The 21,590-nt window shown below is 40.6% G+C and overlaps 1 protein-coding gene across 1 annotated transcript in view; it reads right to left on the bottom strand.

The window, feature by feature from the left end:
- GSS (glutathione synthetase) overlaps nt 1-21,590 on the bottom strand; it is a 33,240-nt gene that overhangs the window by 5,236 nt on the left and 6,414 nt on the right. The window contains exons 3-9 of the mRNA XM_065892027.1: nt 10,077-10,222; nt 7,727-7,802; nt 7,283-7,422; nt 6,478-6,594; nt 3,056-3,136; nt 2,881-2,958; nt 1,303-1,369 (exon numbers count right to left, since the gene is read on the bottom strand). Of these exons, the coding sequence (XP_065748099.1) occupies nt 1,303-1,369; nt 2,881-2,958; nt 3,056-3,136; nt 6,478-6,594; nt 7,283-7,422; nt 7,727-7,802; nt 10,077-10,222 (705 nt within the window). The remainder of the gene's footprint in view (nt 1-1,302; nt 1,370-2,880; nt 2,959-3,055; nt 3,137-6,477; nt 6,595-7,282; nt 7,423-7,726; nt 7,803-10,076; nt 10,223-21,590) is intronic.

Genomic DNA, 21,590 nt, shown 5'->3' on the forward strand with positions numbered 1-21,590 from the left:
ATTCACTAAGCCTAGCAGATTCACCTCCATGTCTAAAACTGGTCTGAGTTTCTCAGTTCCCTAAAAATGTTCTCCCCCTTATGCACTAATTTCCCTCCTTGTTACCTCAATAAAGTTTTCTTTGGCCCTTTCCCCAAACCCCTTGTCCTGGAACCAGGACATTTTCCCAATAGACAGTGGGATTGACAAACCTGTGGGGCTGCAAGGTGGGAGTGAGGTGGCGGGATGGCATGCAATGAGGTTGAAAAGGAGACAAGAGGCAGATCCCTATACAGCTGGGCCTTAGGGAGGATCTTACATTCAAAGGATTATCAATCTGGAAGGAGCTCCCTCAATTTTCTAGTATAGTTCCTCACCTTACAGAAACTGAGCCCAGAAAGGGTCAGGAACCTGCCCCTGGTCACACAGAGGTAGAGCCAAATGCTCATGACCCCTAGACTACTGCTTATGGTATTTTCTAACTTATTTTCTCCTTTACTTTCTCCCAACTGAAAGTAGGGCTTCTTAGCTTCTCCATGCTGTGGATTAGGGGCAGGGGGAGGAGAATGATATACTAGGAAAGCCACTGGACTGAGAGTCAGAAAGTTTGGGAGCTCTCTGTGGGACCTTAGATAAGCACCTGCATCTCTCAAACCTTAGTTTCTCCATCTATATAATGGGGATAATTACGCACCTCACAGAGTGGTTATAAGGATTAAATGAAATAGTGGATGTGGAATGTAATTTTGAAACTACCTGGTAGGATAGCAAGCTAAGGTGATATTATCATTACTGTCATTAACATGAATGGACAGCAGATAAAAACTTTCTGATGCAGATAAAAGAGAAGTAAGAGTTGGCAAGAAGGAAATGGTCAGTGGTGTAGTGGCACTGGTTTGCATTGGCTAGTGAGAGCTGACTGAATCCATCTCTTCCCAGCTCTGTTCAGAGATGTTAAGATGGGTAGCTTTGAAACTGGCCAGGATGGGAGTATTTGCAACCTAGAAATCAGAAAATGCTACAAATAGGGGCTTGTCTCCACAGAAAGATTGTTACACATTTACCAGCATATCCCTACAAACAGTGTGAATGGCTGGTGCATTGTGGTTTCCTGAGGATTCAGATTCTAGAAGATTGTGTGTAGAGGGTGAGAGGTAGCAAAAAGCTTGTGGGAGGACAGGAAGTTCCAGCAGCAAGTTCCCTCAGGAAGAACTGAAGCCAGAGCTCAGGAAATAACCTAGGTTGTTCTGACACCTGAGTTCAATCTCTGAAGAACGATGGTAGGTCCCAGAGGCAAAGAATGGTCTAACAGAAAGTACCAACCTGTAGACTGTAATGACTTGGCATGTAGCCATCCCGGAAGTAAACCACAGCAACTTCCTGGTCGTCCCTAGAACACAGGATGGAGAAAGCTGTTGTGTTAAATTAAAACTGATGTGTTCAGGGACTTCCTTAGTGGCGCAGTGGTTGAGAATCTGCCTGCCAATGCAGGGGACATGGGTTCGAGCGCTGGTCCAGGAAGATCTCACATGCCGTGGAGCAACTAAGCCTGTGCGCCACAACTACTGAGCCTGCGCTCTAGAGCCCACGAGCCACAACTACTGAAGCCCGTGTGCCTAGAGCCCGTGCTCCGCAACAAGAGAAGCCACCACAATGAGAAGCCCCCACACCGCAACGAAGAGTAGCCCCCACTCGCCCCAACTAGAGAAAGCCCGCGTGCAGTAACGAAGACCCAACACAGCCAAAAATAAATAAAATAAAATAAATAAATGTATAAGAGATAAAAAATAAAAATAAGATAAAACTGATGTATTCAGTGGTTCAATCTATTTCAGGGTGCATCAAAATGCATTTGGCTTCTTTCTTTGAAAGTCATTGCACAGGGGTAGCCTGAACAGGGATTCATTGGAAGTATGAAAGTAGACGCCCACACACCATCAATGCTTCCACTAAAAAATGGAGGTATGCAGTGGGGAATGCCTTCTAGTATTCCAGATCTAGAGTCATTCTAGTAAGGCCGAAGGCAACCAGAATCAAATGAGGTAAATTTTTAAAAAGTGGGCTCAAAATTACTGAGCAGCAGAATCATATTGCTATATATAATCATACTGCTGGCAAAACACACTTGTATTTACACTGCTTAAAGTAGCTGACTTTTTTAAATGGTAGGGGGTGAGGGTGGGGAGATGCAGAATATGAATCTAGTTAAGCCACATACTGTCTTTTTGAACTTCTTCCCCTTTTCTTTGATTTATTTGATATTGTTTGATTTATCTGGAAAGTAAATTAATGACTTTGTTTTGTTAAGATAGAAGCGCACTTTGAAAATAGTAAGTGGTATTGTGAAATGCCAGGAGGTTCTTAATTTTAAGAACCACACATTTCCAGGTCTAAATATGTGTGCTGTAAGCAATGCTACCCAAATATGTGATACTGAAGTCACTTGGTGGTGGCCCCTGAAGGGAAGCACAGGGCCTGGCTTGGAACACAAATCCAGGCCCTTTGAGATCTTGCATAAGACCTCAGAGAGCAACTCCCAGACCAATCAAAGAATGAGCTGGCTACTCCTCTTCCTCCTTGACTGCCCAACCCAACTGCCCAGGTCTGACTTGACTAGCCAAGAAGGCCAAGAAAACTTTTGGGAGCCCAGAGGCATATGAAAACCAAGGTTATCCAGAATCTCAATAGTTCTGATACAACCCGTTAGAAGCAGAACTTGGCTTGTCCAAAATTTCCTGGGATGGTGGGATATTTTCAGAGTTCACCCTAAAGTTCAGAGAGAAGGAAGCAAGCCATCACATCTCCCAGAAGAATGGATTATTTAGGGGAAGTGGGCAGCAGGATGAGTTTCCTAAATCAGCCCTCTATTGGATCCTTGGGGAATGCTCCCTGGACACTTACATAAACAGTCTTCGGTCCTGGTCTAGAGACCCCTTTTCAGAGACATCTTCAAACTTTCGCCGGATTACATGGATATTCCTGGGAAAGATGGGCAAGGCTCAGAGTGGATGCTCTGTTCTGAGTGGCTCTCCCCAGTCCTGGGGCTACATCTGGAGGTCTCCCCTCCTTTACTTACCTGGCCAGTAGCTCATTCTCTATGGCACGCTGGTCAAATATATTCCTTTCCTTCTCTTGGGCAATCAGTAGCACCCGAGCACTGGGGAAAGAGCACAGGTGGCCCAAGGTGGCTACAAATCTTGTCTTCCCTTCATCCCACCCCCTCAGAAGTGAGAATGAGAACACGGCTTCCCTGAAAGAGTAGATATTCTCTCTACTCAGGACTGCCTCAGGATAGACACCTGAGGCTACAACACATTATTTCCTGAATATAGAAAACTTGAAAAAATGGACATGTCTCTGCCCCTTCTCCAGTAGGTAGATGAAATATTGTAATGATGTCAATCTTCTGTGCAAATTAAAATTTAGATTTAAAACCATCTCAAAAACCCAAGAGGACTTTTTCTTAGAATTTAACATAATGATTCCAAGTTCTTCTGGAAGAATAAAGACGTGAGAGTACTGAAGAATATTTTGTAAAAGAACAATGCTGGGAGTTAGGGGATAATGACCCTATTGCTAGATTGTGAATCATATAATAAAAGAGTGTGTGATTTTTTCAAAAAGAAAAAAAAAAGAATAGCTCAATGGAATCCTCAATGGAATCCAACAGAAACACTATAGAGAAAACTATGAATAAGGCATTATCTCCTGGGGCCTCCCAACATTTCTGTGAGGTACACAGGGCCACGTTTGGTCCCACCGTATTAATGGGATCACTGGGGCTTACCTGGCCTCTTCCTTTCTGCTTATCCACATGTTTCTTAAAGGAGCAAGAGCTCGAGGACTCAGGGAAATGCTAATGTCAAAGAATTGTCTGTTTGGCTACCGACCAAGCTGTTTTCAGTTATCAAGAACAGGTCCAGGTGTCTCCCACCAGACTCTCTTAGTGTCACTGCTCAGCAGTACCAAACTCCATTTTTGCTGTAGCTGTATTGCTCTGTGCCCAAGGCTTCTTGCTGAGCTCTTGGGTGGGCAGACTTGGCTTAGGATTTTAAGTGTGGATTCCTGACCTCCCATACTTGGCCTCTTGTCTATCTTTGCTTCTCCCTCCCTCAGCTGAACCTCTTGGACTACACTCTGCCTGACTCCTTTCCACTTAACTAAAACACAGGTCCTAGTATGCCCCTTCTCCTGGCCTGCCTGAGATCTCACAAGCCATCTTGCCCTGAGAGAGTCCCGAGGGCCAATGACCTTGCTCTTTACTTTGTAGCCTGATCTGCTCTGCTCATGAGTGGGAGGTGGCACTTGGCCCAGGCTGGCCCACCTCCAAGAAAAGGTGGAGGAGAGGCTGTAGTTTAAAGTGGAACTGCATGCTCTGGTTAATGAAGCCTCCTGCCAAATAATCGGACTCAGACTCGGAAAGCATATTCTACCTCCTCCTGCCTTTAATTCTGAGCAGTCTCTTGACAGCAGGTCTAGGAAAGTTATCAGCTAAGGGAGGTGAAGTAGCAGCAGCATGCTGACTGGGAATGAGGACTCCAGAGTCCCAATGCTGGCTTTGCCAGTGATCTATGGTATACCCTTGGGTAAGTCAGTTCCTTTCCTTGGGCCCTGATTTCCCCATGTATAAGATAAGGGTGTTAAATAAATCATAGTTCCCAACCTTTTATATCAAGAATCCCCTTTTCTTATCCCTACTCATTCTAACCACAGACACTATATTTTGAAAGAGTTTGAATAAATGTCTAAATTGAAATCATTTTCCTGGCTTAATTTTTTAAAATTCTTTTAAAATGTATGAGATAATTGATGAAAATTCATCTGTTCTACAAATGCTCGCACCTCAGTTTTTCAGTCTATACTATGGGACCATTCCTTTCAGAAGAACAGTGTAGTAGAGAGAACACAGGCTTTAGGGGCAGATAAACGTGAATTCTAAACTTACTAGCTGTGTGACTTTGGGCAAGTTATTCAACCTCTCTGAGCCCTCCGTTTGGTCTTCTGTAAAACAAAACTCTTTAAATGGTAGTAATTATTACTATCATTATCGTTATTATTGAGAGTACCATATAATGACCCTCACTGAATTTTTAAAAGCATTTTTCAAATCTATGTTTTCATTTAATTCTTACTACCACCCTTTTAGGTATTATTATTACTCCCATTTTACAAGTTCGGAAACTGATGTTCAGGGAAAAGAACAGACTTTAGCAAAGGTCATATTTGGGTCAGCAGAAGTGCCTATTTGACTCTCAAAATGAGGGAATACACTCCTGGCTCAGGGACCCCATAGCTCCTACCTACCAGTGCCTAATTCTGAGCACACAAGTCTTTTCTCTCCATGTTATTCACAGCCTGGCTAGAGAAACCCTCTGCAGCATTCGCCTATCAGCAGGTTCCCTAGCTGACCCATCTCCTGGCTTCACTCTTAAAATACAACCTAGCCAAGAGTTCTACTTGAAAAAATATTTGTCTGATGACTTCCAAATGCTCAGAGTCTGAGGTTTCTTGAGTCTTAGTGAGGCTTAATAAGCCCAGAGAGGCTCTCTTGGAGGCAATAAAGTGATTAAGAATGCAGGTTCTAGAGGGAGATGGACTCTGGGCTCTACCACCAACTCACTACTTGACCTTGAACAATGCACTTCACCTCTCTGAATCTCAGTTTCCTCATCTTTAAAATGGGGGAGATGAATAATATCTACCTCAGAGTGTTTGAATTTAGGATTCAATGAGATCCTGTATGTGAAGAGCTTAGCACAAAGTGTGGCACTAGTAGATGCTCATTAAGGGTAAACTATTAATGCTATATTAACATAGCAATAACTGTTAGTACAGTGGCCGCTCACTTATCCAGAAGTCATATCTGGAACATCTAGCATCTTTACACATCTGGAACATGGTTGAGAAATAGGAAGGAAGCAAAAAAATGCCTCTGAACAGATACTATAAAATCCCTAAATCAAAGTTTATGCATTTACTCATCAAAAAGGCCCTCACACTCATTAGACACAAATATAACAGATCATTTGCTTTCCCAAACTACAAATCAAAAAGGAGGTATAAGGATGGCAGTGGAGATTCTAAATTTAAGCAAAGTGACAGCAGTAAGAAGAGCTGTTAGTAGGAAAACAGACAGAAAAACTATGAAAAACAGAATAAGAGCATAAAGCCTAATAACTGGGGCCATTAGTGCAGGCAAACAACTTCACATGCCTCTCTCACTCCAGGTAGCACCCCTGCATTACATCAAGATGCAATCACTGACTGTCATAACCATCACCTGTAGCCAATGAGAAAAGATTAAATTATTATCAGCATCTCTTATTTAAGAAGGAAGCCCAAAACTCCATTAAAATAATTTTGGTACTTCAAAGAGTAAGCTTCTATCTCAAGAAAAATTCCCTCATGATTTCCTAATGATGTCAGGCAAAGAAGTTGCTGCATCCATGAATGCTGAATCTAAAGCAGGATTCTGCTGACACTTTTTCTTCCCCTTACTTGGCTGAGCCGTAGAGTTCCCAGGCTTTGGCAATCCCCATGGCCAATCCCTTGCTGGGATTATTGGAGAGGATCTTGGCAGCTTCTTTGGTCTTACCCAGGACATTGAGAACATGTCTGTTGAAAGAGAGATGCCTACTTAGTAACTGGATGGACCCGGAAGACCCTTCTGCCTGTGACTCATAGACAATTATAGGAACATCACTTTGAGAGTCAGCTGAGCACTAAAAAGCATCCTACCATCATGCTCTTGTAGGATCCACCTCAGGCTGGAAAGTGTTGGGCTGCCCTAAGCCTGGCCCCTGGTGTACATGCCCAGAGGAGCCCTGAGACCCTGTGTTTCCACTCCACACAAGCCTCCCAATGAACTGAAACCCCTTTACCTGAGCCCCAGGTACTGTCTGGAATCCAGCTACAGACCATCTGGAATCACAGCAACCTGGAGCATCACTACTGACTAGAAGTGGATGTTGCTAGGGTCCAGCGCTCAGAAGGGAAGCCCCTGTTCCCTCTCTGCCTTGGATTCTGACCTCATTTCAGGCCTCTTTCTTACCTCAGGACCCTCAGAGATACTGTTCCTTCTGCCTGGAATACTAACTTGTACAATGAAGGGGCAGGACCAGATGAACCCTGAGGTTCCTTCTTTTTATGACACACCGAGACTTAATTACAAGTGGAAACTGTGCTACGAGGTGGAAACACATGACCCAAGGCCCAGGAAGGCACAGTCAGCATTGGAGATCCCACAGTCAGCTCATCAGACTGACACCTCACTAGTGTGCCCAGGATTGCCCAAGGGACCCACCGATGCACAGCAGGGGTCCGGGAGGCTAGGCCCCCAAAGCTGGCGGAGATGGTGTTGATTTCAATCTGTTTCAGGGCTGCAGAGCCATCTGCGTTGCGCTGGAACATGTAGTCTGAGCGATTCAGGCCCAGGAACACCGTCTGTGGGGAAAACTGAAGGCTGAGGACATTTGCCCAGGGGCTGACTCTGAGGGCCTAGCCACAGAGCAGACAGGTACCATGAACTCTATGCAAAGGTGCCAGCTAACACTCCCAAACCCAGTGGAATCATTCTTTGGGACATTCCAGGATTGGCCACTAATGTATAAACCCAGTGGGGACCAATGAGAGGCAGATTCCCATGAGCTCAGGGACTAGGCCAAATTCTTCTGGTTAAAAAAAAAAAAAAAAGAGAACAAGATGGGAGGGGCAGGTCCCAGACTGGGGTGAAATGGGGAATGGTTACCTGGGCAATGCCCTCTTTCAGGACTTGCTTGTGGATGTCAAAGAGATGAGCAGTAAAGTTGTCCCTTTTGATGGTGCTGAAAGAGGAAAGAGTATTTTCTAGGCTACATCAAACATTAAAGGTCAAGGATTTCCATTGTCTCCTGAATCCTCTCTGGGTCTATTGGCTCAAAATTGAACACCCACACCAACCCTGTAGAGAACAGTGGTTTAGAACCCAGCTTTAGAGCCAGATGACTTGGGTTCAAATCCCAGCTCTACCACTCACTATTGGGCAACCTCAATCATATCACCTCTATGCTTCAGTTTGGTCATCTGTAAAATGAAGAGGAATATAATTATATTTATAACAGAGAGTTGTAGTGAAGAGTAAATGAGATATTACATGTACAGAATTGAACATAGTGTGTGCTCCCAAGAAGAATTCAAAACTGGCATACGATATGACCATTGTGTAGTTGGTAAGCTTTCTAGTTCTCCGTAGCTTCCCCTATGTTCTGGGACCTCCCAGGACAAGTCTTTTCCACCTCTTCCATGGCAGCACTCAGAGATTAGAAGACAGCAGTTATGCCCTGTGCCCCAAAAGGTTTTTCTGACTCAAGCTAAATATCCTAATTGTTTTCTTCAACCAGTCCTTATATGATGTGATTTCCTCAAGGAAGCCTTCCCTACCTGGGTCAGATCCCCCTGGTGTACACTCTCATAGCACTGTGGACCTCTCCTTTATAGCACTGATTGCAGTTGTAATTTTCCATTTTATTTGTGTGATGACTAGTATTGTCTCTCCTATTTGACTGTAAACCACATGAGGATGGGGACCATGTCTCTGCTAGCTCATCATCATGGCCCAGTGTGCTACTGTGACATGTGGCATGAGGTAGGACCCAGCCAGTATGGTTTTCTGGAGCCTTAGGAAGAAACACCCACAGGTAACTAACTTGTTGCCTCTCAAGATTCAGGGTGGTCTCTGCATGCCTGCTCAAGCCTAACTCTCAGGCTCACCTTGTTACAGGGACCCCACTGAGCCCATGTAGCTCAGGCCTGCCCTGAAGTTCCTCTCTCTCCAGCCAGCTCTCATGGGGTTCCGCAGCCCTTGGTGAAGAGGAGAGTCCCTAAGCTGGGACTCTCCTAGGCTGCTATTCTAGCTCATGTGACCCTGGGCCTTTTCACCCTTACAAGCTAGGGTTTGTATGTATTTCAGAGGAGAGGGTAATAGGGAAGACAGGGGTTGCAGAGATGGGCTGCAGGGAAGGTCTCACACATAAATGCAGCTTTAGGATAAAGGTCATATATCAGGCTGCTCATATTTCCCACAATCTAGAATCACAGGTACAAAAGCTGGGCCCATCCCGAGAAAGATCTGAAGAAAAGGTGGTGGAAAGGTTTGTACATTCAGGACTCAGTGGGTTTTTAGCTCCAAGTCAAGGTTTCCAAACTTCTTACCATTATGAACCCTTCTCGTTTTCACCCTCACACCAATGTGCACATTTTTAAAAGATTTTGTGGGGACTTCGCTGGTGGGCCAGCGGTTGAGACTCCGAGCTCCCAATGCAGGGGGCCCGGGTTCGATCCCTGGTTGGGGAACTGGATCCCGCATGCCGCAACGAAGACCCAGTGCAGCCAAATAAATAAATATTTTTTTAAAAAAAGATTTTGAAAAATTAATGAGACATGCAATCATATATATATATACACACACACACACACACATATATATATTTAATTCTAACTTAATTCTAAAATAAAGAAATTTCCCTTGCTCCAGGGCCTCAAGGGGAAAAAAGATCAAAAGATCAGAGAGGGGGGGGATAGAGTGAGTCATTTCAGGGGTTCTGTATCCTCGTGAACTGGGTGTGGCCCAGTCTGCACCCCGTCCCACCCAGAGATAAGAGGCCTGAAGTGACAAGAAAGGGTCACTGCTTAAGAGAAGTAGGAAATCTGACTTTAAACCCATAACCCCTCCTGCCCTCTGTTTTCTCTCAAACTAGGTTGACTCTCCCTAATTACAAATGGAAATTTCAGTCTTCAAAGCAGGGGGGTCAAGGGTCAGAGAATCACAGAATGTCAGTGTTGGAAGGGACCTTAGATTTAGGCCAACCTCCCATTTTACAGATGAAGAAATTGAGGCCCAGAGAAAGAGAGGAACTTGCTTGAGGCCATATAAATAAGTGGTAGAGCCAGGGTTAGAAGCCAGTCTCCTAACTTCTATTCTACAAATGTTTGTTTCTCCTGGGGAGTACCTGTCCCCCACCCCACCAAGTCACCTGCCTGAGTAATAGCTCATGACTCCCCAGTCTTCCAATCTCTTGGTTCTAGCACCTCACAGCCCCCGAAGCCCCACTGCCCTGTACCTGGAGAGAGTTTGCTCCAGAAAGGCAGCGTTCTGGCTGACAGCATCCACCAGCAGGTTGAAGTCCATTTGTACAGCATAGGCCTGCTCCAGCAAGGCACTCGGGACCAGTGAGGGGAAGAGTGTGAATGGGGCATAGCTCACCACCTGATTGAGGAAAGAGTGCGCACGGGTAGAACACCTGTGAATGGGTTGTCTTCCTGCAAACATAACCCCATGGAAAGGGTGCCCTACATTTATTGAGGACACACAAACTACAGAATAGTGGTTACCTCTGGGAAGGGAGGGCGGAGAACAGGATGAGGAATGGGTATAAAGAGAACTTGCAGACTTTGTTTTTGGCCATTTTGCTTCTGATCTTTTTTTTTCTTTTTAATGTAAAGAGATAAAATATTACAAAGTCTAGAAGACAAATAAACCAAAAAATTATTGAGCACTGACTGTGTGCTCAGCACTGTTTTAAATACTTTACGTGGATTCATCATTTAACCCTATGAGAAAGATACTATTATTATCTGTACCTAATAAATAGGTAAGGGAACTAAGTCTCAGAGAGGTTAAGTAACGGGTCCAAAATTATATAAAGCTAATAGGTGACACTGGGATTTGAACCATGAATGTTACTAAACAACAACCACAATACACACACACGCACACGCACACACACACACTCACACATACTCTTAGCCAGTTCATATCCAAGCCCAGTCCCCTTGCCTTCTGGTTGGGGGAGAGGGAAAGTCCTGCAGGTAGGGCTGCAGCAGAAGTGGACTCTGGTCTCCAGAGAAGGAGCCAGGATTGGTTTCCCCCCAGTATTGGAGATGGTGACCCAGGTTGCCAGGCCTGGAGTTCAGCTGCATTCTGAGTTCTCTGGACTTTGGCAGAGCCAGGAAACCCAAATACTATCTAGAATACTATTTTTAGAAGGGGATAATGCATTCTGAGATTTCCAACAACAAATGAACTAGAACTTGGGTAACAGAAGGTAAGATGACTTTGTGACTTATATTATGACTTTGTGCTTATATTATGAAGCATTCCTGAGTCTAACCTCTGAGTTAATATGCTTGTCATTATAATAGTATGAGTTAAGGGTGTTAGAACTTGGCATTTATATATTTAATTTTTTAAAAATTATTATTTTGAATAGATAATACAAACACATGATATAAAATCAAAAAAGATACAAGGATGCATAGTGAAAAGTACATCTCACTCCCACCCTAGCCCCAATGACCCAGTTCTCCTCCCCAGAGGCAAATGGTATACTAGTGTCTCACATATCCTTCTAGACTAATGTATACGTATACATACATATTTTCTCTTTTTACACACACACAAGCATATAATACATACATTGTTCTGTCCTTAGCTTTATAAATATTTCAGAGACATTTCTGAATACATTCAAATAGAGCACTCTCATTCTTTTTACTTTATTTTTTTAACATCTTTATTGGAGTATAATTGCTTTACAATGGTGTGTTAGTTTCTGCTTTATAACAACGTGAATCAGCTATACATATACATATATCCCCATATCTCCTCCTTCTTGCATCTCCCTCCCACCCTCCCTGTCCCATCCCTCTACGTGGACACAAAGCACCAAGCTGATCTCCCTGTGATATGCGGCTGCTTCCCACTAGTTATCTATTTTACATTTGGTAGTGTATATATGTCCATGCCACTCTCTCACTTCGTCCCAGCTTACCCTTCCCACTCCCTGTGTCCTCAAGTCCATTCTCTACGTCTGTGTCTTTATTCCTGTCCTGCCCCTAGGTTCTTCAGAACCTTTTTTTTTTTTTTTTAGATTCCATATATATGTGTTAGCATACACTATTTGTTTTTCTCTTTTTGACTTACTTCACTCTGTATGACAGACTCTAGGTCCATCCACCTCACTACAAATAACTCAATTTCATTTCTTTTTATGGCCGAGTAATATTCCATTGTATATATGTGCCACATCTTCTTTATCCATTCATCTGTCGATGGACACTTAGGTTGCTTTTTGAATTATGGTTTGCTCAGGGTATATGCCCAGTAGTGGGATTTCTGGGTCATATGGTAGCTCTATTTTTAGTTTTTTAAGGAACCTCCATACTGTTCTCCATAGTGGCTGTAGCAATTTACATTCCCACCAACAGTGCAAGCGGGTTCCCTTTTCTCCACACCCTGTCCAGCATTTATTGCTTGTAGATTTTTTGATGATGGCCATTCTGACAGGTGCAAGGTGATACCTCATTGTAGTTTTGATTTGCATTTCTCTAATGGTTAGTGATGTTGAGCATCCTTTCATGTGTTTGATGGCAATCTGTATATCTTCTTTGGAGAAATGTCTATTTAGGTCTTCTGCCCATTTTTGGATTGGGTTGTTTGTTTTTTTGATATTGAGCTGTATGAGCTGCTTGTAAATCTTGGAAATTTATCCTTTGTCAGTTGCTTCATTTGCAAATATTTTCTCCCATTCTGAGGTTTGTCTTTTCATCTTATTTATGTTCTCCTTTGCAGTGCAAAAGCTTTTAATTTTCATTAGGTCCCATTTGTTTATTTTTGTTTTTATTTCCATTTCTCTAGGAGGTGGGTCAAAAAGGATCTTGCTGTGATTTATGTCATAGAGTGTTCTGCCTATGTTTTCCTCTGAGAGTTTTATACTGTCTGGCCTTATATTTAGGTCTTCAATCCATTTTGAGTTTATTTTTATGTGTGGTGTTAGGAAGTGTTCTAATTTCATTCTTTTACATGTAGCTGTCCAGTTTTCCCAGCACCACTTATTGAAGAGGCTGTCTTTTCTCCACTGTATATTCATTTTGTATATTTTATCAAAAATATGGTGACCATATGTGTGTGGGTTTATCTCCGGCCTTTCTATCCTCTTCCATTGATCTATATTTCTGTTTTTGTGCCAGTACCATACTGTCTTGATTACTGTAGCTTTGTAGTAGTCTGAAGTCCGGGAGCCTGATTCCTCCAGCTCCATTTTTCTTTCTCAAAATTGCTTTGGTTATTCAGGGTCTTTTGTGTTTCCATACAAATTGTGAAATTTTTTGTTCTACTTCTGTGAAAAATGCCATTGGTAGTTTGACAGGGATTGCACTGAATCAGTAGATTGCTTTAGGTAGTATAGTCATTTCCACAATGTTGATTCTTCCAATCCAAGAACATGGTATATCTCTCCATCTGTTTGTATCACCTTTAATTACTTTCATCAGTGTCTTATAATTTTCTGCATAGAGGTCTTTTGTCTTCTTAGGTAGGTTTATTCCTAGGTATTTTATTCTTTTTGTTGCAATGGTAAATGGGAGTGTTTCCTTAATTTCTTTTTCAGATTTTTCATCATTAGTGTATAGGAATGCAAGAGATTTCTGTGCATTAATTTTGTATCCTGCTACTTTACCAAATTCATTGATTAGCTCTAGCAGTTTTCTGGTAGAGTCTTTAGGATTCTCTATGCATAGTAGCATGTCATCTGCAAACAGTGACATCTTTACATCTTCTTTTCTGATTTGGATTTCTTTTATTTCTTTTTCTTCTCTGATTGCTGTGGCTAGGACTTCCAAAACCATGTTGAATAATAGTGTTGAGAGTGGGCATCCTTCTGTTGTTCCTGATCTTAGAGGAAATGTTTTCAGTTTTTCACCATTGAGAATGATGTTTGCTGTGGGTTTGTCATATATGGCCTTCATTATATTGAGTAGGTTCCCTCTATGCCCACTTTCTGGAGAGTTTTTTTTACAATAAATAGTGTTGAATTTTGCCAAAAGCTTTTTCTGTATCTGTTGAGATGATCATATGGTTTTTATTCTTCAATTCATTAATATGGTGTATCACATTGATTGATTTGCATATATTGAAGAATCCTTGCATCCCTGGGATAAATCTCATTTGATCATGGTGTATGATCCTTTTAATGTATTTTTGGATTCTGTTTGCTAGTATTTTGTTGAGGATTTTTGCATCTATATTCATCAGAGATATTGGTCTGTAATTTTCTTTTTTTGTAGTATCTTTGTCTGGTTTTGGTATCAGGGTGATGGTGACATCGTAGAATGAGTTTGGGAGTGTTCCTCCTTCTGCTATATTTTGGAAGAGTTTGAGAAGAATAGGTGTTAGATCTTCTCTAAATGTTTGATAGAATTTGCCTGTGAAGCCATCTGGTCCTGGGCTTTTGTTTTTTGGAAGATTTTTAATCACTGTCTCAATTTCAGTGCTTGTGATTGGTCTGTTTATATTTTCTATTTCTTCCTGGTTCAGTCTCAGAAGGTTGTGTTTTTCTTAGAATTTGTCCATTTCTTCGTGGTTGTCCATTTTATTGGCATATAGTTGCTTGTAGTAATCTCTCATGGTCCTTTGTATTTCTGCAGTGTCAGTTGTTACTTCTCCTTTTTCATTTCTAATTCTATTGATTTGAGTCTTCTCCCTTTTTTTCTTGATGAGTCTGGCTAATGGCTTATCAATTTTGTTTATCTTCTCAAAGAACCAGCTTTTAGTTTTATTGACCTTTGCTATTGTTTTCTTTGTTTCTATTTCATTTATTTCTGATCTGATCTTTATGATTTCTTTCCTTCTGCTAACTTTGGGGGCTTTTTGTTCTTCTTTCTCTAATTGCTTTAGGTGTAAGGTTAGGTTGTTTACTTGAGATGTTTTTTATTCCTTGAGGTAGGATTGTATTGCTATAAACTTCCCTCTTAGAACTGCTTTTGCTTCATTCCATAGGTTTTGGGTCGTCATGCTTTCATTGTCATTCGTTTCTAGGTATTTTTATATTTCTTCAGTGATCTCTTGGTTATTTAGTAGTGTGTTGTTTAGCCTCCATGTTTTTGTATTTTTTACAGATTTTTTTCCTGTCATTGATATCTAGTCTCATAGTGCTGTGGTCGGAAAAGATACTTGATATGATTTCAATTTTCTTAAATTTACCAAGGCTTGATTTGTGACCCAAGATATGATCTATCCTGGAGGATTTCCCATGAGCACTTGAGAAGAAAGTGTATTCTGTTGTTTTTGGATGGAATGTCCTATAAATATCAATTAAGTCCATCCTGTTTAATGTATCACTTAAAGCTTGTGTTTCCTTATTTATTTTCATTTTGGATCATCTGTCCATTGTTGAAAGTGGGGTGTTAAAGTCCCCTATTATGATTGTGGTACTGTTGATTTCCCCTTTTATGGCTGTTAGCATTTGCCTTATGTATTGAGGTGCTCCTATGTTGGGTGCATAAATATTTATAATTGTTATGTCTTCTTCTTGGATTGACCCCTTGATCATTATGTAGTGTCCTTCTTTGTCTCTTGTAATCATCTTTATTTTAAAGTCTATTTTGTCTGATATGAGAATCACTACTGCAGCTTTCTTTTGATTTCCATTTGCATGGAATATCTTTTTCCATCCCCTCACTTTCAGTCTGTATGTGTCCCTAGGTCTGAAGTGGGTCTCTTGTAGACAGTATATATATGGGTCTTGTTTTTGTATCCATTCAGCCAGTCTGTGTCTTTTGGTTGGAGCATTTAATCCATTTACATTTAAGGTAATTATTGATATGTATGTTCCTATTACCATTTTCTTAATTGTTTTGGGTTTGTTATTGTAGGTCTTTTCCTTCTCTTATGTTTCCTAGAGAAGTTCCTTTAGAATTTGTTGTGAAGCTGGTTTGGTGGTGCTGAATTCTCTTAGCTTTTGCTTGTCTGTAAAGTTTTAATTTCTTCACTGAATCTGAATGAGATCCTCGCTGGGTAGAGTAATCTTAGTTGTAGGTTTTTCCCTTTCATCACTTTAAATATGTCCTGCCACTCCCTTCTGGCTTGCAGAGTTTCTGCTGAAAGATCAGCTGTTAACCTTATGGAGATTCCCTTGTATGTTATTTGTTGTTTTTCCCTTGCTGCTTTTAATATTTTTTCTTTGTATTTAATTTTTGATAGCTTCATTAATATGTTTCTTGGCATGTTTCTCCTTGGATTTATCCTGTGTGGGACTCTCTGGGCTTCCCAGACTTGACTGACTATTTCCTTTCCCATATTAGGGAAGTTTTCAACTATAATCTGTTCAAATATTTTCTCAGTCCCTTTCTTTTTCTCTTCTTCTTCTGTGACCCCTATAATTCGAATGTTAGTGTGTTTAATGTTGTCCCAGAGGTCTCTGAGACTGTCCTCAATTCTTTTCATTCTTTTTTCTTTATTCTGCTCTGTCGTAGTTATTTCCACTATTTTTAAAAAAAATAAATTTATTTATTTTTGGCTGTGTTGGGGCTTCATTGCTTCGCGCAGGCTCTCTCCAGTTGTGGCGAGCAGGGGCTACTCTCTTTTGTGGTGCACGGGCTCAGTAGTAGTGGTGCATGGGCCCAGCTGCTCCGCAGCATGTGGGATCCTCCCAGACCATGGCTTGAACCCGTGTCCCCTGCATTGGCAGGTGGATTCCCAACCACGGCACCACCAGGGAAATCCCTTTCCACTATTTTATCTTCCAGGTCACTTATCCATTCTTCTGCCTCAGTTATTCTAGCATTGACTCCTTCTAGAGAATTTTTAATTTCATTTATTGTGTTGTTCATCATTGTTTGTTTGCTCTTTAGTTCTTCTAGGTCCTTGTTAAACGTTTATTGTATTTTCTCCATTCTATTTCCAAGATTTTGGATCTTTACTATCATTACTCTGGATTCTTTTTCAGGTAGACTGCCTATTTCCTCTTCATTTGTTTAGTCTGGTGGGTTTTTACATTGCTCCTTCATCTTCTGTGTGTTTCTTCTCATTTTGCTTAATTTACTGTGTTTGGGGTCTCCTTTTCACAGGCTGCAGGTTCATAGTTGCCGTTGTTTTTGGTGTCTGCTCCCAGTGGCTAAGGTTGGTTCAATGGGTTGTGTAGGCTTCCTGGTGGAGGGGACTGGTGCCTGTGTTCTGGTGGATGAGGCTTGATCTTGTCTTTCTGATGGTCAGGACCACGTCCGGTGGTGTGTTTTGGGGTGTCTGTGACCTTACTATGATTTTAGGCAGCCTCTCTGCTAATGGGTGGGGTTGTGTTCCTGTCTTGCTAGTTGTTTGGCATAGGGTGTCCAGCACTGTAGCTTGCTGGTCATTGAGTGGAGCTGGGTCTTAGCATTGAGATGGAGAACTCTGGGAGAGCTTTCGCCATTTGATATTACGTGGAGCCAGGAGGTCTCTGGTGGACCAATGTCCTGAACTTGGCTCTCCCACCTCAGAGGCACAGGCCTGACACCTGGTCGGAGCACCAAGACCCTGTCAGCCACATGGCTCAGAAGAAAAGGGAGAAAAAAGAAAGAGAAAATAAAATAAAATAAAATAAAATGAAATAAAGTTATTAAAATAAAAAAATATATTAAAAATAAAAAAATTTCAAAAAAAGAAAAAAATGGAAGAAAGAAGAGAGCAACTAAATCAGAAAACAAATCCACCAATGATAACAAGTGCTAAAAACTATACTAAGAAAAAAAAAAAGAAAAACAAAAACAGACAGACAGAACCCTAGGACAAATGGTAAAACAAAGCTATACAGACAAAATCATACAAAGAAGCATACACACTCACAAAAAGAGAAAAAGGGAAAAAAAATATATATCTTTTGGGAAGTCTGAGGTCTTCTGCCAGTGTTCAGTAGGTGTTCTGTGGGAGTTGTTCCACATGTAGATGTATTTCTGATGTATTTGTGGGGAGGCAGGTGATCTGCACGTCTTACTCCTCCGCCATCTTGAAGGTCTCTCTCATTCTTTTTAATGGTGGTATAGTATTCCATTCTTTGTATATACCATAATTTATTGAATCTAGCTTTCTATTATGAACATCAAGGTGGTTTCCTTTGTTTCCTCCATTACACCTTGATGTTTCCGTGAACATCCTAGAATATACATTCTAGCTATTTTGTGTGTGAGAAGGTTCATAAATTTCTAAAAGTAGAAATGTCAGGTAATTAATGTAAATCCAATTAAAATTTTCAAAATAATTCCTAAATTGCCATCCTCAGCATCAATTTAAGACAAAATTAAGGAAGGGTGTTTGTGAGAGTAAGGTTTTTTTCAGCTTGAAGCCTTTAGGAGTTAGAGTGGGAAATACTGCACATATGTAAGGGGTGACTTAATACACTGAGTGCATGTGTGAAAACTGCAGGGGTATTTCCTTGGTTTTAAAGCTCAGAACTCTGACTCCTCCAACAAATCTCATGTGGCATGAAAAACTCCCAAAGAGTTTTTCTGTTAAGACTTCCTTCTGCCTCTGTCCACGTGACTCATTATGCCCACTTGGATTTGGGATCAATAGTATAGCGCTGTTTTCTGCTGTCCATAGGCTAAAGGCTGAAACACAGTCTTTTCACTTTTGATAGACACACAGACATAGAGTCATATTCTTCTATTATAAGAAAAACTATAGCACATGCATGGCAATAAACACTCATCTTCACAGCCAGGAAAACAATACAACAGAGAGTGACAGAAGTAAGAACCCCACCTTATCTAAAGGGGGCAGTCATAACTCCACTCTAGCCAATTGCTGCCATGAAGGAAAGTGAGCCAGGAAAACCAAATGACCTGATTTTTCAAGATAAGCTGGGTATTTAGAGCTTTTTTGTTTAATTTCATGATTTTAAAAAATGTTGAATAAACAAAATAAGAAATGAAAGAGGAGAAATAACAACTGATACCACAGAGATATAAAAAATCATAAGAGAGGACTTCCCTGGTGGCGCAGTGGTTGAGAGTCCGTCTGCCGATGCAGGGGACACGGGATCGTGCCCCAGTCCGGGAAGATCCCACATGCCGCGGAGCGGCTGGGCCCGTGAGCCATGGCCGCTGAGCCTGCGCGTCTGGAGTCTGTGCTCCGCAGCGGGAGAGGCCACACCAGTGAGAGGCCCGCGTACCGCAAAAAAAAAAAAAAAAAAAAAAAAAAAAAAAATCATAAGAGAATACTATGAACAGTCATATGCCAACAAATTGGACAACCTAGAAGAAACAGACAAATTTCTTGAAATATACAGCCTGCCAAGACTGAATCAAGAAGAAACAACTTGAACAGAGCAATCACTAGAAGTGAAATTGAATTTGTAATAAAAATACTCCCAGCAAACAGAAGTCCAGGACTGGATGGCTTCACAGGGAAATTCCACCAAACATACAAAGGAGAACAAATACCTATCTTTCTCAAACTATTCCAAAAAATTGAAGAGACTGGAGCACTCCCAAATTCATTCTACAAGGTCACCATTACACTGATACCAAAACCAGACAAAGACACTACAAATAAAGAAAATTACAGGCCAATATCTTTGATGAATATAGATGCAAAAATTCTCAACAAAGTATTATCAAACTGGATCCAACAATACATAAAAAGGATCATATACCATGATCAAGCTGGATTTATTCCAGGGTCACAAGGATGGTTCTACATTCACAGATCAATCAATGTGATACACTACATTAACAAAAGGAAGGATAAAAATCCCATGACCATCTCAACAGACACAAAAAACACATTTCACAAAATTTAACATCCATTCATGATAAAAACTCATCAAAGTGGGTATACAGGGAACATACCTCAACATAATAAAGGCCATTTATGACAGACCCACAGCCAACGTAATACTCAACAATGATAAGCTAAAACCCTTCTTGCTAAGTTCAGGAACAAGTATGCCCACTCTCACTGTTTCTATTTAACCTAGTATTGGAAGTCCTACCCACAGCAATCAGACAAGAAAAAGAAATAAAAGGTATCCAAATTGGAAGTGAAGAGGTAAAACTATCACTATTTGCAGATGACATGATATGTTATATGGAGAACCCTAAAGTCTCCACCCCAAAACTATTAGAACTAATAAATGAATTCAGCAAGATAGCAGGATACAAGATTAATATACAGAAATCTGTTGCATTTCTACATACTAATAATGAAATATCAGAAAGAGAAAGTCAAAAACAATCCTGTTTAAAATCTCAAAAAAATAAAATCCCTAGCAATAAATTTAACCAAAAAGGTAAAAGACTTATACTCTAAAAACTATAAAAATATTGATGACGAGAACTGAAGATGATTCAAAGAAATGGAAAGATAGCCCATCCTCTTAGATTGGAAGAATTAATATTGTTAAAATGGTCATACTACCCAAAGCAACCTACAGACTTAATGCAATCCCTATCAAAACACTCATGACATTTTTCACAGAACTAGAACAAATAATCCTAAAATTTATATGGAACCATAAAAGACCCTGAATTGCAAAGCAATCCTGAGAAAAAAGAACAAAGCTGGAGGTATAACCCTCTCAGACTTCAGACTATACTACAAAGCTAGAGTAATCAGAACAGCATGGTATTGTTAGAAAAACAGACACATAGATCAATGGAACAGAATACAGAGCCAGAAATAAACCCATGTACCTATGGTCAATTAATCTACCACAAAGGAAGCAGGAATATGCAATGAAGAAAAGACGGTCTCTTCAATAAGTGGTGCTGGGAAAACTGGACAGCCAAATGTAAAACAATGAGATTAGAACATTCCCTCGTACCATATTCAAAAATAAACTCAAAATGGTTTAAAAACCTAAATGTAAGACCTGAAACCATAAAATCCCTAGAAGAGAACACAGGTGGAACACTCTTTGACATAACACAAAATGAAAAGACAACCTACCGAATGGTAGAAGATATTTGCAAATGATGTGACTGACATGAGGTTAATATCCAAAATATACAAACAGCTCATATAACTCAATATCAAAAAAACAAACAACCCAATCAAAAAATGGGCAGAAAACCTGAATAGACATTTCTTCAAAGAAGACATACAGATGGCTAACAGGCACATGAAAAGATGCTCAAGATCACTAATTAGAGAAGTGCAAATCAAAACTACAATGAGCTATCACTTCACACCTGTCAGAATGGCTATCATCAAAAAGACTACAAATAACAAATGTTGGAGAGGATGTGGAGAAAAAGGAACCCTCATACACTGTTGGTGGGAATGTAAATTGTTTCAGCCAGTATAGAAAACAGTATGGAGGTTACTCAAAAAACTGAAAACAGAACTACCATATGATCCAGCAATTCCATCCCTGGCTATATATCCGAAGAAAGTGAAAACACTAATTCAGAAACATACACCCTAATGTTCACAGCAACACTATTTATAATAGCCAAGATATGGAAGTAACCTAAGTATCTATCAACAGATGAGTGGATAAAGAAGACATGGTATATATATTCAACGGAATACTACTCAGCAATAAAACGGATGAAATTCTGCCATTTGCAACAAAGTGGAGATATTATGCTTAGTGAAATAAGTCAGTATGATATCAGCATACTGTATAATGTCACTTATTTATAGAATCTAAAAAATAATACAAATGAATGTATATGCAAAACAGATTCACAGATATAGAAAACAAAGGGGTTTCTATATGTGGTTACCAAAGGGGGGAGGGACAAATTAGGGGTATGGGATTAACAGAAACAAACTACTATATATAAAATAGATAAGCAACAAGAATATACTGTATAGC

Source organism: Phocoena phocoena, chromosome 15 (genome assembly GCF_963924675.1).
Source record: "Phocoena phocoena chromosome 15, mPhoPho1.1, whole genome shotgun sequence".
Lineage (NCBI taxonomy): Eukaryota > Metazoa > Chordata > Mammalia > Artiodactyla > Phocoenidae > Phocoena > Phocoena phocoena.